This window comes from Somniosus microcephalus, chromosome 25 (genome assembly GCF_052327205.1).
Source record: "Somniosus microcephalus isolate GS21.2 chromosome 25, FLI_Smic_1.0, whole genome shotgun sequence".
Classification (NCBI taxonomy): Eukaryota; Metazoa; Chordata; class Chondrichthyes; order Squaliformes; family Somniosidae; genus Somniosus; species Somniosus microcephalus.
Window position 1 is genome coordinate 11,642,411 of NC_141011.1, and position 17,817 is coordinate 11,660,227.

The following is a 17,817-nucleotide window of genomic DNA, read 5'->3' on the forward strand; positions in this document are numbered from 1 at the left end:
CCTGTGAGCAGGTCTCTGAAATTAACAAGTATATTTTTAGTAAATTTTAAATCCGATTAGAGAGTGCTGTCTACTGTCACCTGTAAAGAGCAGTGTTATTTTAATATATGTAAAGAGTAAAATAGCTGAATACTTGATTTGTTACTCCCCTAATTCACCAACTCAAAAAATTAAGCTGTAGCATTTTATTGATCTGTGGACCAATTTGTAAAGATTAGGTCAATTTAATCAATTCAGAATCAACGAACCAGAATGAGTGCTAGCATTTAGAGATGCAGGCATCAGTGTATAATGACTATAAAATTAGTTATTAACAGCTAAACTCTTTTTAAAATTAACATCTAAGTTAACTGCTTGTGTCTTTTAAAAATTATTCTCAGAAATCGCTAAATTTACTTTCTGGTTATGCTTCTGCTACAATGTTTCTCGATTAGAAAATCTTCACGAATGATCAAAAATAAACTGATGTCGTCAGTGACCATCTGGCTCAGACTTTCCAGAAAAGGTTAATGAAAGGGAGGGAAAACGATAAATAGAACTTTTTTTTATTGTGAGAAATTGGCCAGTCCTCCTCAATAGATGAAAAAGGACTCTTAGAGGGAACACGGAGAATGTATTAGCAGAGTTCTGTCTGTTGTCTATCCTTGCTGTTAATGGTAATCCTGTTTTCTTTTCCTTCTCATTCCTGCTTACTCCATCTCTTCTTTTTGGTTTTGCTTTTTGTTCTTGAATTTATTGTCCTACTGTGGAATTTCATGGAAAACTTTTTTGCTTATTTTTCTCTCTGTTGCGTGTTCCATGTGCTAGTTTTTGTGTCCGCACCCTCATTATCCTCACCTGTTATACCTCAAATCCCAGCAGCTGCCCAGTCAGGTTGCAGATCACGGACCAGTTTTTGGAACTGTGGAAAATGCTCACATGGCACCAAGTGTGGACTTCAAGCAAGGTTTGTTCAGTTCTTCTCTGGTATATATTGTTGCAATGTTTTGACTGGTAACTAAGGGAGGTTTAGCTATGTTGGTTTTTGCGAGCTGATCGTCCGGTGGGGGAATGGATGAAAAGAGCACTTTATTTCATTTTGAAGATTATGCATTTCAGTCAGGTAGATTGCAGTTAAAAGATGCCCATGTGAAGTCTTTTGTTACAGTTAGATTGAAGTTTTTCTTAAAGTGTAATCTTCAGGTTTCCTTATGAATTTAGCTTAATTTACATTCCAGATGAAAGAAACTTTGTGCCTGTCACTTTCAAGACTTTGCATTGACTAGTTCCCGTGATGCCTGACATGTATATTTCTCATACTTACATGTTTATATGAGCAAGTAGTAAACTTATTTGTGTTTCTTCAGTCCTTGGTAAGTTAGTTGTACCTGTTAAGAGTTACTATCATCGCATGATTAGCAGAAAGAATCATTTCAGAGGAAAATTGCAAGATGGTAACTTAGATGACCCAGGCAGTGGCCCCCAGAGGACTAGCTTCAACCATCAATCTTGAGATCCATTTTCACAGAGGTTTAATATAGAAGGGAGTGCATTACCAGCACCAGTGTTCCCTCTAAGCTGTGCAAGTGCACGCAGTAATCTGCAAGGTCCCGCGCAGGCCGCTCACGAGCTTTTACATTGGAAGTCCCGCACTTGCGCAGAAATTTAGAAGGACCATGCATTGAAAGAAACAGGCCGCGCAGATCAAAGCGCAGCTTACAGGGAACATTGACCAGCACAATATAGTCCCATTGTCTCATGTTTGTTCACATGTTGTTTATGGAATAGCTGTCTGCGAAGACAGATCTCCTCAGACTTTGTCCCATTTGAGAGCGTGATTGGTAAGAGCTCCTTCCTGCAACTTTTCCAACACAACTGTCCAGCAGACAGTATTTTATCACATTGTAAACCTAAAAAAAAACACTTACAAACAGTGTGGGACATAATATTAAACATTATAGAGCCCACTCTGGTCAAGTAAGTAAGGATGTGTGACACAACAAGGTCTTGTATACGATAGCAAAATACTGCGGATGCTGGAAATCCAAAATAACAACAGAAAATGCTGGAAAAACTCAGCAGGCCAGGCAACATCCGTGGAGAGAGAAATAGAGTCAACGTTTCAGGTCGAAACCCTTCTAGTGGAATGTGAAAAATCACCTGACCCAAGATAATGGCAGTACAGTGTGAATTTCTTAAAGGGGCAGTGTCCCCGGTTATTCCCCCTCTCCGGCTCAAACCAGGTGAGCTGGCAATTGTTTTTTATATGGAAGTTGAATTTTTCAGAGACTAGCTATGGCAGGCAATTTAATATTATCATAGTTTTACTGCAAAGATTGTAATCAAAATAAAATTTACCTCCAGCAAATTTTGAATTGGATTTAGAGATTGTAGAAACTTTGTTTTGGCAGCCTCTTTGGTCGAAGATTATATAATTTAGTGATGTGTTTAATATTGATGTCTATTTGAAGAACTTCTGTATTTCTCATTTCAAATAAAGACTAGTTTGAGGGAATCAGTATCTTGATATTCCTCCGTATTGCCCATCTCGTAATAGAAAGGTAGATAATATTGGCGGGGAAGAGAGTCGGGGCTGGGTGGCATTAACATGATTAAATTGGCTCGAATGAACTGGCTTGTATTTTGTTTGTAATCGACTCCTGTTTGATCTAGGTGCTTGAGTTTACAATGTACTTCTGATGATTTGAATATAATTTTTACTTTCCAATTGGATTATCCAATAATTTGAATTAAACAATGTGAGTAATGCAATGTAAAAAAAATTGAATTGTCAGGTAATTTAATAAAGCAACTTTGAATTAAGAATAGTAGAATGTACTCAAACTGGCAATTTGCAGCATTGAGGCAGGGTTGGTTGTGGAGGAGAGGAGAATTGTATGTATGTTTTAGTAATTCGTGTTTGATTTTCTTCAGTGTTGTACTGCATACAGTCAATTTTATTATTCTACAATGTTTATGTTTCTTGAGGGGGGGGAACATTTTAATGAATGTCTTGGTTTACTTTCACCACGTGCATACAACAGTGAAGAGCAAGTGAACAGATTCATATTTAAGTCACGAAACCAGGTGTGAATTTATTCTTTGAAAGTTTGGTTTAATTGAAGTAATTTTAACGGACCCTGTTTTAAACTTCTGGGGTTCTATACACAATGCTTTTTGGAGGGGCCAGCAAACTGCAATCAAATACAAAGTAGCATTTCATAGAATTACAAGTTTGGGCATGGTATGTGCCATAAAATGTTTCTATTTATTTCAGTGGGGCGAACTGAAGCTGCTGTTACAAAACTGAAAGCAGGTATGGAACTAACAAAGCTCAAAAACAGAATTCAGTATTTATTACATAATAAAACAAATGGTATAATTTAACCTTGGTGCTGCTCCTGTGCACCTTTACACAAGTGGCTGTTTACATTCCTGGGGACAAGCTCTGTAATTGAGTGACTGTGCGTGGAGAAGTGGCAGTTTTGCTGGCAGTTCAACCTGTTGCACAATGAAAATAGAATATCCTAAAGTTAAATGCTTTATCACAACCTTTGCTGTGCAGTAATGCTTTTAGTGAAAGCATCGGTTTATTTTAAACTAATGTTGCGCTTTTATTTCCAATGCCAAGTGTTGAAATAAGTCCTTTGTACTTTTGATGCACTGATAGTGGTATGAATTCTGCTTTGTGACATGATATTCTTGAATGACGTCTATTGCAAGTATGAACTTAAATACAGTTTTTAAATCAAGGAATTCAAATGTTTAGTTGTGCAAGACATTTAAGTGGTAAGGCTGAGTCCTGTGAACATAATGATCAAACTTAGAACATCGATGGAGTGTGCTTCAAATTGATCAAATATCAATTCAAACAGAGCTGCCAAATGTTTGCTGTCGTGTCTGCTAAATGCCCAACTCTTCTCTTGGCTGATTTTGTACATGCCCGTTCTTGCTCACCTTTGCATTTGCTACTCGGCTTCAAAGGGGTTAGTTAATAAGAATGCAACAGTCTTTTAGAATTTAAAAAGTTTTCTTCTAGCAGTTGATGCTTTGGAGTAAGGCCTTCATTCTGGCCATGTGGACTGGCAGTTTTATGGTATAGCATATGGCTTTCTACTGGATGAAGTAGTACCTCCAAAGAGTGCTAAAGATATAAAGACTTGCATTTATATAGCAGCTTTCACAACCACTGGATGCCCCAAAGCTCTTTACAGCCAATGAAGTACTTTTTGAAGTGTAGTCACTGTTGTAATGTGGGAAACGCGGCAGCCAGTTTGCGCACAGCAAGCTCCCACAAACAGCAATGTGATAATGACCAGATCATTTGTTTTAGTGATATTGATTGAGGGATAAATATTGGCCAGGACACCGTGGATAACTCCCCTGCTCTTCTTCAAAATAGGGCCATAGGATTTTTTATGTCCACCTGACAGGGCCTCGGTTTAATGTCTCATCTGAAAGACAGCACCTCCGACAGTGCAGCACTTCCTCAGTATTGCACTGGAGTGTTAGCCTAGATTTTTGTGCTCAAGTCTCTGGAGTGGGATTTGAAGCCACAACCTTCTGACTCAGGCGAGGGTACAACCCACTGAGCCACAGCTGACAGAAAAATAAATCCTGTGGCTAATTACCATAATCTGTGGTATATTAGCTCACCTTTATTGTGGGACTTTGAAATGCGGCTCATATCTCAGCTGCACCAAATCCTATGCACCCATTACCCCTGTGCTTACCGACCTAGGTGGCTTTTGGTCCACCAATGCCTTGAATTTAAAATTCTCATCCTCGTGTTCAAATCTTTCCATGGCCTTGCACCTCTATCTCTAACAGCCTTCAGCCCTACAACCCTTCAAGAACTCTACGTTCCTGCAACTCTGGCCTCTTGTGCATCCACCATTCCCTTTGCCCCACCATTGGCGGCTGTGCCTTCAGCTGTATAGGCCCTAAGCTCTGTAATTCCCTCACTAAACCTTTCCTTCTTTAAGGCCCTCCTTAAAACCTACCTCTTTGCCCAAGCTTTTAGTCACCTCGCCTAATATGTCATCTTTGGCTTGGTATCAATTTAGTCTATTACGTTCCCCCTGAAGCACCTTGAGACCTTTTCCTACGTTAAAGGTGCTGTGTAAATGCAAGTTGTTGTTGAGTGCAGGGAAGCATGTTGTACAGCAGTATCACCTTTAAGAAAATACAGGCTCTTTTGAGTATTGTTCAGAAATATAGACGCTATAAATACATAGCATACGATGAGTTCATTTTTTACAACCTTTCAAGAACCTCTGTCCCTCCTTGTGCACCCACCACTCCCTTCGCCCCACCATTGGCGGCTGTGCCTTCAGCTGTCTAAGCCCTAAGCAGCTCTAGTTTTGTGAATGTGTGATCATTTTACAGTGACATCTAATTTTGTTAAAGTTGCAGCCATAGGCATGACCTTTAAACCAGGTTAAATTTTTTGATAAGCTTGTAAGGTTGTAGAAAATTAGCAATATTGCATTGAAATGTGTCCACGGCCATTTGCTGAAGTGTCTGTTTATTCAATCCTGCAGCTTCCACTGGATCTGAACTCGCTACTGTGAAATACCATATAAAACATAGTGTAATTCTCAGTGTGTGTCGCAGTGTGCAAATATTGACTACTTTTGAATGCAGTATTAAAAAATTCCTCCAGGATTGTGAAAATTATACCTCAGATTGTAAAGAGTATCTCGGGCTTTGGGTACCATCTGTAACTCAAAGGCTGCAGTGCTTTATCATAGAATGGTTACAGCACAGAAGGAGGCCATTCGGCCCCTCAAGCCTGTGCCGGCTCTCTGCCAGAGCACTTCAGCTAGTCCCATCCCCCGCCCTTTCCCCATAGCTCTGCAATTTTTTTCCCTTCAGGTACTTATCCAACTCCCTTTTGAAAGCCATAATTGAATCTGCCTCCACCACCCTTTCAGGCAGTGTATTCCAGATCCTAACCACTCACTGCATGAAAAGGTTTTTCCTCATGTCGCCTTTGGTTCTTTTGCCAATCACTTTAAAATTCTGTCCTCTGGTTCTCGACCCTTCCGCCAATGGGAACCGTTTCTATCTACTCTGTCTAGACCTCTCATAATTTTGATCACCTCTATCAAATCTCCTCTCAACCTTCTCTGCTCTAAGGAGAACGACCCCAGCTTCTCCAGTCTATCCATGTAACTGAAGCCCCTTATCCCTGGAAGCATTCTTGTAAATCTTTTCTGCACCCTCTCTAAGGCCTTCACATCCTTCCTAGAGTGCGGTGCCCAGAATTGGACACAATACTCCAGTTAAGGCCAAACCAGTGTTTTATACAGGTTCATCATAACTTCCTTGCTTTTGTACTCTATGCCTCTATTAATAAAGCCCAGGAATCCCATAAGCTTTTTTAACCGCTTTCTCAACCTGCCCTGTCGCCTTCAACGATTTGTGCACATATACCCCAGATCTTTCTGTTCCTGCACCCCCTTTAGAATTATACCCTTTGGTTTATATTACCTCTCCTCGTTCTTCCTATCAAAATGTATCACTTCACACTTTTCTGCGTTAAATTTCATCTGCCACGTGTCCACCCATTCCACCAACCTGTCTATGTCCTCTTGAAGTCTATCACTATCCTCCTCAACTGTTCACGATACTTCCAAGTTTTGTGTCATCTGCAAATTTTGAAATTGTGCCCTGTACACCCAAGTCCAAGTCATTCATGTATATCAAGAAAAGCAGTGGTCTTCGTACCGACCCCTGGGGAACACCTTCCTCCAGTCCGAAAAACAACCATTCACCACTATTCTCTTGTTTCCTGTCACTTAGCCAATTTTGTATCCATGTTCCCACTGTCCCTTTTATTCCATGGACTTCAACTTTGATGGCAAGTCTATTCTGTGGCACTTTATTAAACATCTTTTGGATGTCCATGTACACCACATCAACCCTCTCCGTTACCTCATCAAAAAACTCAATCAAGTTAGTGAAACACGATTTGCCTTTAACAAATCTGTGCAAGCTTTCCTTAATTAATCCACACTTGTCCAAGTGACTGTTAATTTTGTCCCTGATTATCATTTCTAAAAGCTTCCCCACCACCGAGGTTAAACTGACTGGCCTGTAGTTGCTGGGTTTATCCTTACACCCTTGTTCAAAAAAAGGGTGCAACATTTGCAATTCTCCAGTCCTCTGGCACCAACCCCGGTATCTAAGGAGGATTGGAAGATAATGGCCAGTACCTCTGCAGTTTCCACCTTTTACTTCCTAGGATGCATCCCATCCGGTCCTGGTGACTTATCTACTTTAAGTACAGCCAGCCTTTCTAGAACCTCCTTTTTATTAATTATTAGCCCACCCAATATTTCACCTACCTCCTCTTTCACTGTGACTTAGGGCAGCATCTTCTTCCTTGGTAAAGGCAGATGCAAAGTACTCATTTAGTACCTCAGCCATGTCCTCTGCCTCATACGTAGGCCTCCATTTTGATCCCTAATCCGCCCCACCCCTCCTTACTACCCGTTTACTATTTATATGCCTATAAAAGACTTTTGGATTCCCTTTTATGTTAGCTGCCAGTCTATTCTCATACTCCCTCTTAGCCCCTCTTATTTCCTTTTTCACGTCCCCTCTGAACTTTCTATATTCAGCCTGGTTATCACTTGTATTCTCAACCTGACATCTGTCATATGCCCCTCCCCCTTTTCTGCTTCATCTTGCTCTCTATCTCTTTTTTGTCATCCAGGGAGCTCTGGCTTTGGTTGCTCCACCTCCCCCCCCCCCCCCCCCCCCCCCCCTCTTGGGAATGTACCTCGACTGTACCCGAACCATCTCCTCTTTAAAGTCAGCCCATTGTTCGATTACAGTTTTGCCTGCCAATCCTTGATTCCAGTTTACCCGGGCCAGATCCGTTCTCAACCCACTGAAATTGGCCCTCCTCAAAATAAGTATTTTTACTCTAGATTGCTCCTTGTCCTTTTCCATAACTAATCTAAACTTCTAGACAAAGCTACGTAATCAATAATTGTTTTATTATGCTTTGGCCAGAATTATTTAGCAATGCTTCAGGTCAGTGAGTACCTTAAAGACGAGACATGAGAACCCATTATAGCAACACTTCAAGGGTAATAGTCTTTAGGATTCGCTTATATAGGTTGTCGCTTTCAAGAAGTGATTTTGGAAGGCAACAGGGCGGTTCAGTTCATTCCCTGTGTTCGGAGCCCGTCACTTTCACGGTCCTGATCTAAGTACAAACTGCATACATTATAGCACTGTTTGGTACTTTAAAGATGAGCATGTAGACTTAAAAGTGAATGTGGAAAGCTTTATTTCATTTAAAAGGTTTTTTTTATGTATTAAATTAATGTAATTCATTAAACTAGCCAAAACAACAATTCTGCATTTTCCTAGTTGGCATCACAATAAAAATGTTAGTGGTTCAGACTGCGATAAGAGCAAAGTTATTAAATTAACTTTAATTTTAGAAACCAAAATATTTCCTATGGTCTGATCAGGATCAGCAACTGAGACCTGGGTAGCTGAATGGCTTTTTCTCCCTCCGTTGCTATATTTCTGTGTTATGTTCCTGGAGAGGTTGCCAATGAGTGACCTGTAAAAACTGTCAAGTATTTTGTGTTACAATGTAACTAGCTTATATTTTGTTTACAATAAGGATTAAATATATAATTTACATAAACTATTGATTTGTGTAAACAATGGGTATAGATGCTAAAATGTGCTGCCTTTTTGCTCTCACAGAAGAGAAACCAAAGCAGGAACCAGTGGTGAAAAGTGTTTCACCGGACATCAGATCGGAAACTGTTATAGAAAAGAAAGAGATTGATGGAGAACCTCCTGATCCTGTCCCTTTACAAGTGGAGGAAGAAGAGGAGGAGGAAGAGGAGGAGGAAGAGGCAAGGGCAGAATCTGCTTCTAGCAATTCACTGGTAGTTTCTGTTTTCCCAGCTTTGGATTCTGCTGAGGAGTCTGGGCCATCCATTCCCAAAGAGGAGCAGAACCCTGTACCTAACTTATGTTTGCATACGGAGGTGGAAGATGATAAACAAGAAGAGCAGGCCAGTGAAGATCTACCTGTAGAAGTGATTGTTACTCCAGCTGAGGAAATCATAGTACCTGCTGCTGTTAATACAATTAAAGATGTGAATGGCATTGCAGGACAGGAAGAAACACAAAGCACCTTAGAAAGTGTATCACAAGACCTTCCTCCATTGTCTGCTAATGTGGAGATTGCAGACATTCTTCGGACAGAAGCAAAGGTGGAGATGCCACCTTCCCCTGTTGCTGTTTGCACCAGCCTGGAAGTCCCAGCAGAGGAAGAGGACAGCGAGGAAGCTCCGGTTAGTGACGACAAAGATCAAGATGTGGAAAGCAAGGAATCTGCTGAAGTGGAGGAGAAAGAGGTAGAGGAAAATGAATCACAACAATTAAACTCCAAACCCCCCCCAGAGATTGTGTATGGTAGGTTTGCATTGAATAAGACTGTCTGTACAATATCAGATCTTTATGAAAATGTTTTCTTTTAATGTGTGTAACATCATGAAAATAACCAAGAAATATGGCAAGTTTTTTCTAGGTTTGGTGAATGTTTCCCAATTGTCTCCACAATTTTCTATTTGAGTATTAGCAGTTGAGATATTACTAAAGAGAGAGTATTTAAAGCTTTTGTGCTTGCATATTATGCCAGTGGAGTGACAAACATCTGGTAGTTTTAGTTTTGCTATAGCTAACATTCAAACCCCAGTAAAATTTGGTGAATTAAGTTATTAACCTGGTTATTTGGTTATATTGATCTTTGTATTATCATTCATGTATTGATTTTTTTTCCATTACTGTACTACAGAAAGCAAAAATAGACATATGGATGGATATAACTCGACTGATACTGAAATCTGATTACTGAGACCGGGGGAGGGAATTATTTTAATTAAACTTTGAAGGCTCCCCCAATAGCATAGCTGGTATAATCTAGTGTGTAATGGAGCCATGTAGACCACAAAGGTTCCAGGTTCAATCCTTGGTCTGTCCTGATTGTACCCAAGAGAATAGTACCCAAAATTGGCCTCAAAATCCATGGGTTAGGGAGGAGGAAATGGGCCACGGTTTCTGCTCTGATCACTGGGCAGTAATCCCTCCTGAAAGTGCACGTGTGTGGACTTTGGTTGAGGACCGGATTGGGCTAAGTTATGACATCCCTTACGACCAAATTGCCTGCTGATGCGCACTGTCCAGGTTCATGCATAAATAATGACCGCTTGGGTGAGATACCAAAGGGCAATTGCCACCAATGGAACCATTCCCTGGCAAAGTGTCAGTACCTTCAGGGGTAAAAGTTGGCAAGATGTTCTAAGAAATATGAGTAAACCTTAATGTACACATTCATTTCACACAGAGCCTTCTGCCTCATGAAGGTTTTTGGTTAATCTCTGGATTTTAAGTAGGCGAGGCATTATAAAATGAACTTTGTGACTTTGCTTTTAATGCAGGATGAATAATTTTAACCAGCTTCAGCTCTCGACTAGACCAGATTAGTAGCGTGTGTAGGAAACTACTGCTCTTTGTGGTACAGTCCATCACAATGATTTGTGTATTCACAGTAATGTAACCGCTTGTGCTCCCAACCTGGGAACCATGCTAACCTAGTTAATGGTTTACAACCACAAAGCTTCACTTTTCATCAAAAGAGATGAACGTTTTGTAGAAATGTGAGATGAAGGATTTAAATCATTAGTAAAGTAGTATATTTATGCACAAAGTTTTGAATTGGACTAAAACGATGATGGAAAAAGTGTATTGCAAGACATCATGGCCATGTTTGATCAAATTGCAAAGACCCCACTATAACTCTTAGAATCCATAATTAATGAGTGTTTAAAGATGCATGAGAGGTGATGCACTTTAGCAGGAAAAACAAGAAATAGGAACATAAACTGAATGGAAATGTGCTGAAAGCTGTGAGGGAACAGAGACATAGGGATCTAAATATGTAATTCCTTGCAAATATAGGTAGATAAAGCTATAAAAAGGCCAACGACATTTTGGGTTTTATAAATAAGGGTACAGAGTACAAGAATGAACAGATTATAATAAATTTGTACAAGTCTATGCTTTGATCACAGTTACAGAACTATGTGCAAATGTGGACACCCCATAATAGAAAGGGCATTAAAGCTACAGAGAGCATACAGAAAAGATTCACCAGGATGATACCAGGGATGAGAAACTAGATCCGAGGAGAGTCTTGAGTTACATGGGCTAATTTCACTGGGACAGAGAAGACTAAAGAGATGATAAAGATGTTTTGCAGGTATGAAGGATTTTGATGGGGTGAATAGGGAAAGACTATTTCCTTTGGTTAGGGAGTCAGTGGTGAGAGGCCAGCAATTTAACATTTCTACTGAGTGTGTGGCAAGGAATGCTTTGCCACAGGGAGTAGTTGAATCATCTTTTAAGGGCTCTGGGGAAGAGAGCAAGGCAGTGAAATTAGTTTTGGATTGCTCTAGTAAAGAGCCGGCAAAGACAGGATGTGTTGAATAGCCTTCTGTGCGGTAAACTGCGATCAGTTCTATGGTACTGTACTGCAACCACTAGAGGCCTGGTGGAGCCCAGTAAAAGAAAATGAATGTCCCGTCTTTAATAACTCTTTAAAACAATCACGTGAGTTCAGTTCTGTCTGTGTGTGCACTGTTGTACATGTTCACAGATGGAATTTTCTAATTGTGTTTTAAAAGTGAATATGGCATTTTGAATCGCAGAATGGAGGTATCTTCTTGTATAAGATGATGCTGTGTTGGGGTTGAGGGTAAACTGCAATCAGCAATGCAGGAGTCAGCAGTGCAATTGCCCAATGAATGAATGCTGGCTTGTGATCAATATTACTGATCTGAATTCCCCCCCCCCCCTCCCCTGATATATGGAGGATAGTTTGTACCTGCCTGGAACTTCACTGTGAGGGAACTTCTGTTCTAACCATTGTTATAAATAGTTTCTATTGTATTGCTGAAAGTTCTGCAATGTTTCTTCCAAAACAGTATTAACCATTCACTTTGGGTCCTGTGCAGCTGTCCCTTTTTAAAAACTTGTCTCGCAGTTAATAATGTCAGTCTTGTTACTGGGTACAAGAATGGATCAGTGCCCCATATTTCATTGTTATGTTTTGCTTTTACATTATCCTCTCCTTCATCCTAAGGACACAATCCCAGCTGCCTTCGCTATTCAAATCAATTATTTTTCCTATAGAATGTCTGTCACATTGTGGGTCATTTACTGGCTGGACTATAGCTCTTTATTGTGGCAGAATTCAGTAACCGCAGAAGCTGAAGAGTTTGTAGCCTCTTTGGACAATCTGTGGAAAATGTGTACTTTTAGTTTTTTTTTTTTCTTTTTTTGTTAAATATGGTTGTTTGAATGACCTGTCAGTTTTAACTAAGGTTTTTTTTCTGTTCAGTGTTGCTCAAACTGTGACATAATACCAATAAATTGGGCTTGGACCAGGGTCTGGTGGTTGATTTATAGCCTTTGAGGACTAGTAACAGATTCACACCATGTGGGAACTTTGACTATCAAATACAATATACAGGAAATTTTGTGCTATCCGGCACCGACGGGACCGAGCTGTTGCCGTACCATCAAAACTGCCGGACAAACCAGCGCTAATGTTGAAACATATGGAGATTTTGAGCTCCGTATCTGGCAACAAACCCTGTTGCTTAGCAACAGCTTCTAAACAGTCGGCCGTACCTTGCAAGCGTCTCTGTAGCTTAGCAACAGCTTCAGCGAGACCTTGCGGAGCCTGACTGGTGGAAAAAAAAAGCAACGAAAAGAAAAAAAATCTAACGAAACGGCTCCTGGTTTTTGCCGGTGGCTCGAGCATTCCGGACAGTTAACCTCCGGATAAACCAGAGTTTCCTGTAAACAAGAGCAAAGCAACCTGCTGTTTTTCCTTGCCTTAATTTAGAAGACTCACAGTAAACTGTATGAGAGGTGTGAACGATTGTAGTAGATGAGTGTACAGATCTAACGCTTAATAAACCGCAACTAAAGGGTAATTTCATTCTGAGCAAAAGTTTTAAAATGGATAGAATTTGAGTATTTGTAATATAGTGCAGGCTTTGATTGTTTTGTGAATTGTTAGAAACATAACTAGACAAAGGTGAGAGAATGTAAATCACTGCTGTCCGATAATGCATTGGCTCTTAGTTACTTGTTAAAGTTGGGACGGGTTTTTGTCTTTGTGCAAGATGCCTGGGAACAAAAGACACCAACGTGGAGGGATTGGTGTCATTATTTTAGACAATGCACTCCAGCCATACTTTGGCCACTTTTGGAGCTGGTGGGGCAGTTCCTAACCTGGACTCCACTACCCGGCTGAGTAACAAGTGCTGGCAGGCAACCTGAAGGAGAAATTATGGAATTGGCTGAGAAAGTGAAAAGATTTTGGAATGAAAAATTGTGGGATGTGTGTATGTATTTTAACAAAATATGGTTCTGGAGTTTGTATACTGATTTGTTTACCTGGTGTATTGTGGTGTTTTCCAAATGCTGATTTGCTTGCTATCGGCTATGCCCCAAACAGAATTGCTGCAGAGGCCATGTGTACGGTTTGCTTATTGAATTCATGACACAATTGTTTGGTGTGAAAGGGAGTTGTGTGTCAAGTTTGGGAGATTAACCAGCGTTTGTGCTTCAGCTGCTTTGCGATGGAAATTGTTGGAATATTGGTTTACTTTTCACGGATTTCAGAAAAAGTATCCTTTTTGTGTTCTGTGCATTCTGGATTGGAGAACTGTCAAAACCGGAAGATACACTTGGATCAAAATAGCCACTGGGAGCAGCAACATGTATTTTGGTCAAATGCTCCAGGGACATGTTACATGCAAGATCATGCCGGAAAAGAAAGACCTAATAGAGTGACTTGATCATTTTCTGTTGCATTCTCTTCATTCCAGATGCAATAAAATGTAGTTAGGGAAAATTATTTCTTTCTCCTGTAGTAGGAGCAGGTGTGACTTTCCACATAAATTCAATCCCTGCTGCACAATTATGTTGGTCTTTTTCAGAAAAGGAGATCATTGTATGGCGTACATCATCTGCTATCTACTTTTATGCCTTTAATAATTAAAAAGACGACTCTGGAAATGTAAAAATGCAGTTTTGTTTCCTGTAGAGAGAGAAATGTAAGGATGCTCTGTAACAGATGTGGCTTGGCTTTGTCTAATATTGTGATATTGTAAAAATGTTAATAAGACATTGAATAATTAGAAATGCTTTGCATCCTAGAGTGTTGCATCATTTTAGAAGTGTTCAGAACTTTGCAAATTGCATCGAGTGATGGAGGAGATTGTGTAAAACAAGTTGGTGCAACGTGTCCTTGTGTGTTCGTGTTTATGGTAGGGAAGAGTTAAAATGAAAAGGAAATGTTAGTCTGGATTCCAGCTTTCTGTTTCAGTAGTGTGGAATCTGGATAAACACAAGTTGTTGAATGTTATGCAAGGATTCAGATTTCATGTATTACGATCTGGAGCGGAGCGTTGCAGTTCTGTTTAGAATGAGGTATGTTTTGATTTTATTTTGACGACGATAGATAGGAGGAAAAAATAGATAAATTTACAATCAAAATTCAGATTTGATATTTTTGGGGAATTCTTGAAACAAAACTCAAACTGTGTACGTTTGTAAAGTTTTTCAGTGAATGGGCTGAATGTGAGCGGCAGCCTATAGAACCACTGGCATTGGCACAAAACTTGCCTCCTTCGACCTGCACAGTGCACTGCTCCTATTTTCTTTCTAATTTTCTCATCAAATCTCAGTCATCCGTGGATGCGATTCCATGGGTGCTGGCATTCCTTTGCCCCAGTAGCTTGTCAACAGGTTATTCAACCATGAAAGCCGTCATGACTGAGCCCAGTGCTGTCCTGGGGCACCTCCAACAGAGGTCACTGGATAGTAATCAGAACAAACAACTGTGGCTTTCTTGCTAAGTAACTTTCGTTCCTTTTCTGGCCTTGGGATACTGAGCTCAATTACAGCTGAAAATGAGTCGTTGTCCACACTGTCAGGCCAGCAGCAGGTTTCAAGTTGTTTTTGTGTGACATGATGTCTTGCCATCTCTGAAGCTACTGGCTCTTGTGCTATACTCTGCTGTAGTGTTGGGGGGGGGGTCTTTTCACATATCTGCTTGATGAAGTAAAAATTCATAGTATATAAGTAATTTCAAACTGTTTGTGGTGACTTGTATGTAATTTTATTTTAACAATGTTTTCTGTGACCAAATTCAGTTTGCAGACAGTTCCAAGTCCTGTCTTTCATGCTGTATAAAGAAGAATGGTTTCTACATCTTAGATGCAGTAGGATTTTTGATTGGGTGCAAATTTTCAAATTTTGTTTTGCATGCAGATCAAATGTCAAAATTGTGCTGTATTTTACAGATAGCAAAATATATGGAATGACACTAGATTTCATAAACTTTGCTTTTTATTGAGCATGTATTCATTTCCTGAGTGCAACAGCAGTGTTTCCTGTAATGACTTGGCGCTATATATTCAAGTCTGGTCTGGATAATAGGTATCTGCAAATCCGATGAAACAGCGTGATATTACAAAATGATGTTACAGGGTGAAGAGCAGTTTTAAGTGGCGGCTGTGGTGCATGGTAGTGAGGCTCCAACTAGACAAAAAGATCTTAATAGAACTGTCAATGAGTGCTTGTGCAATTTTGTCTGCCCTGTGCTCTCCAAGAAATTTGGTGCATTCAAATTGGACAATAAACATATTGAGTGCCTGCTGCTTAAAACGTAAGTGGTGCTGCAAATATTTAGCCACCTAACAGTCTTTTGTGATCTGATCTGTGCAATGGCCTGTTGCAGAGTGTGAATAATTACATCCTACTGGAGTTACTGTGCACGCAGAGTGCTTAATGTAGAATGCAAAAACAAACAAATACTCTGACTCGTAGTTAAGAAAACTGATCATAAACAGGCAGCTGGACAGCTGGCACCAAACTGTTGAGACCTGGAACTCGAGCCGAAGGCAAAACCTTCTTCAAAACTGGTTGATGTCATTACGTCAGGTGAATGTTGATGGCTGCTCTTCAATGGTGAGAGTAATTTGATGTCCCCTTAAAGGAGTATCATTACTTCTTTAAAAAAAAAATTAAAAATAGTTGATTCAAATGTTTTTTTTTTTTTAAAGAGGTCAACAATTTCTTAAGTTAAATGCTTATACAACAGACTGGGTTGTTCAAAGTGTTGGTTTTAACAGTTTCCACTTGTGACTGTGACCTACTAATTTTAGAAAACTGTAGATCATTTTGATTTTGTGACTAGGAAATGGAGGTAGTTGATCATGCACATGAATTCTTGTAAACCACTCAAAGGCATTAGTGTGTTGCAAAGCCCAGCGATTCCATCATTCTGATTGCCAACGCCCTTATGTTTTTGAGTCAGTACGTAATAATGCTCATGTAGTTTTTTTCTTTTTGACTTTTATGTATGCGTTTAAATTAGCCTGTTGGTCCTATGCAAAATTGTTGTACAGGAAACTTTGTGCTATCCGGCACCGACGGGACCGAGCTGTTGCCGTTCCCTCAAAACTGCCGGACACTCCAGCGTTAATGTTGAAACATACGGAGCTTTTCATCTCCGTATCTGACAACAAACACTGTTGCTTAGCAACAGCTTCTAAACAGTCAGCCCGTACCTTGGAAGCGTCTCTCTGAAGCTGTTGCTAAGCTACAGAGACTTTGCAGAGCCTGACTGTTGGGGGAAAAAAAGCCACGAGAAGAAAAAAAAAAACCACAAGAAGAAAAAACCTAACAAAACGGCTCCTGATTTTTGCCGGATAACACAAAGTTTCCTGTATTTTCAGACTAGAACTGGGAGATCTGTGCATAGTAAATTCTTTAAAAAATATGGTGATGTGTTCTAACCCCAGGAGCTGTGAGGGGAGTGGAGGATACAATGCTTGCATTGGAAACTAGATGCAAAGCCAGTGAAATACAGCAAGTCTTGTTAAAATGGTTTCACCAATTAATTTTTGAAATGTGTCTGTTGAATATAAATATAACATTTAATTTTCAAGGCTGTGTGTAATTTTAGAGAGCTTTATAATAAAGTCATATCCACTGGTGATAGTACCCACTTTCAATAACTGCTGAATGTGGCATTTTTCATGCCTCTTTATTCTCTTTTGTATAGCGGTATGTTACGAAATGTCTGGGATCTCGGAGTGTCACTAACAATTTTTTTTGCTCTTAACTACTTCTATTTCCTTTTTGTTTTTTCTCCCTTTCCATACAATGTGCCATCCCATACTGGCTTCCAGGCCTCTGCCAGTGCCCTGTAAACACATTCAATGGCGCACAACTGCAATATGATTCTTCCCTTTCTGAAAGGAAGCATATGGCCTCTACTTTGAATTTCCCCTTCATGGTGTGACTGGGATCAGGAAACTACCATGTGGACATGTCCTATCATTCTGCACAGAGCATACAGCACCATTGTCATGCTGCCCTTAATGTACTTCAGTGATGTTCACATTTATGTAAATCAATATTTGGTTTCATTTAAATGTGGTCACCTATTTCACTTGATTATTTGTGGTGTCTGCTAATTGTGCACTTCATTAACAAGCCAAATCCGGTTACATTTTGCATAACCAGCTGCTGTTGCCATACACTAAGCCCATTATTTGCCAAGGGACTGAACGCTGACATTCATACGTTACTCAATACAAAAGCTTTCACTCCTGGATACTTGTATAGCACAAGGCCAGACAGGGCCAAGATATGAGAGTTCAAAGAGGGCACTTTGCTCAACATTGCTCAATCAAAATCAGACTTGGAAGC

The 17,817-nt window shown here is 40.0% G+C and overlaps 1 protein-coding gene across 23 annotated transcripts in view; it reads left to right on the forward strand.

Annotated features, from left to right (window-relative positions):
* LOC147100499 (eukaryotic translation initiation factor 4 gamma 3-like) overlaps window positions 1-17,817 on the forward strand; it is a 290,666-nt gene that overhangs the window by 174,058 nt on the left and 98,791 nt on the right. For 10 of the 23 annotated variants that reach the window (XM_085966798.1, XM_085966800.1, XM_085966808.1 and 7 more), the window contains 3 exons: window positions 808-946; window positions 3,257-3,295; window positions 8,716-9,435. In XM_085966798.1, coding sequence (XP_085822924.1) covers window positions 808-946; window positions 3,257-3,295; window positions 8,716-9,435 — 898 coding nt within the window. The remainder of the gene's footprint in view (window positions 1-807; window positions 947-3,256; window positions 3,296-8,715; window positions 9,436-17,817) is intronic. The other 13 variants (XM_085966809.1, XM_085966810.1, XM_085966799.1 and 10 more) reach the window with 7 other exon arrangements.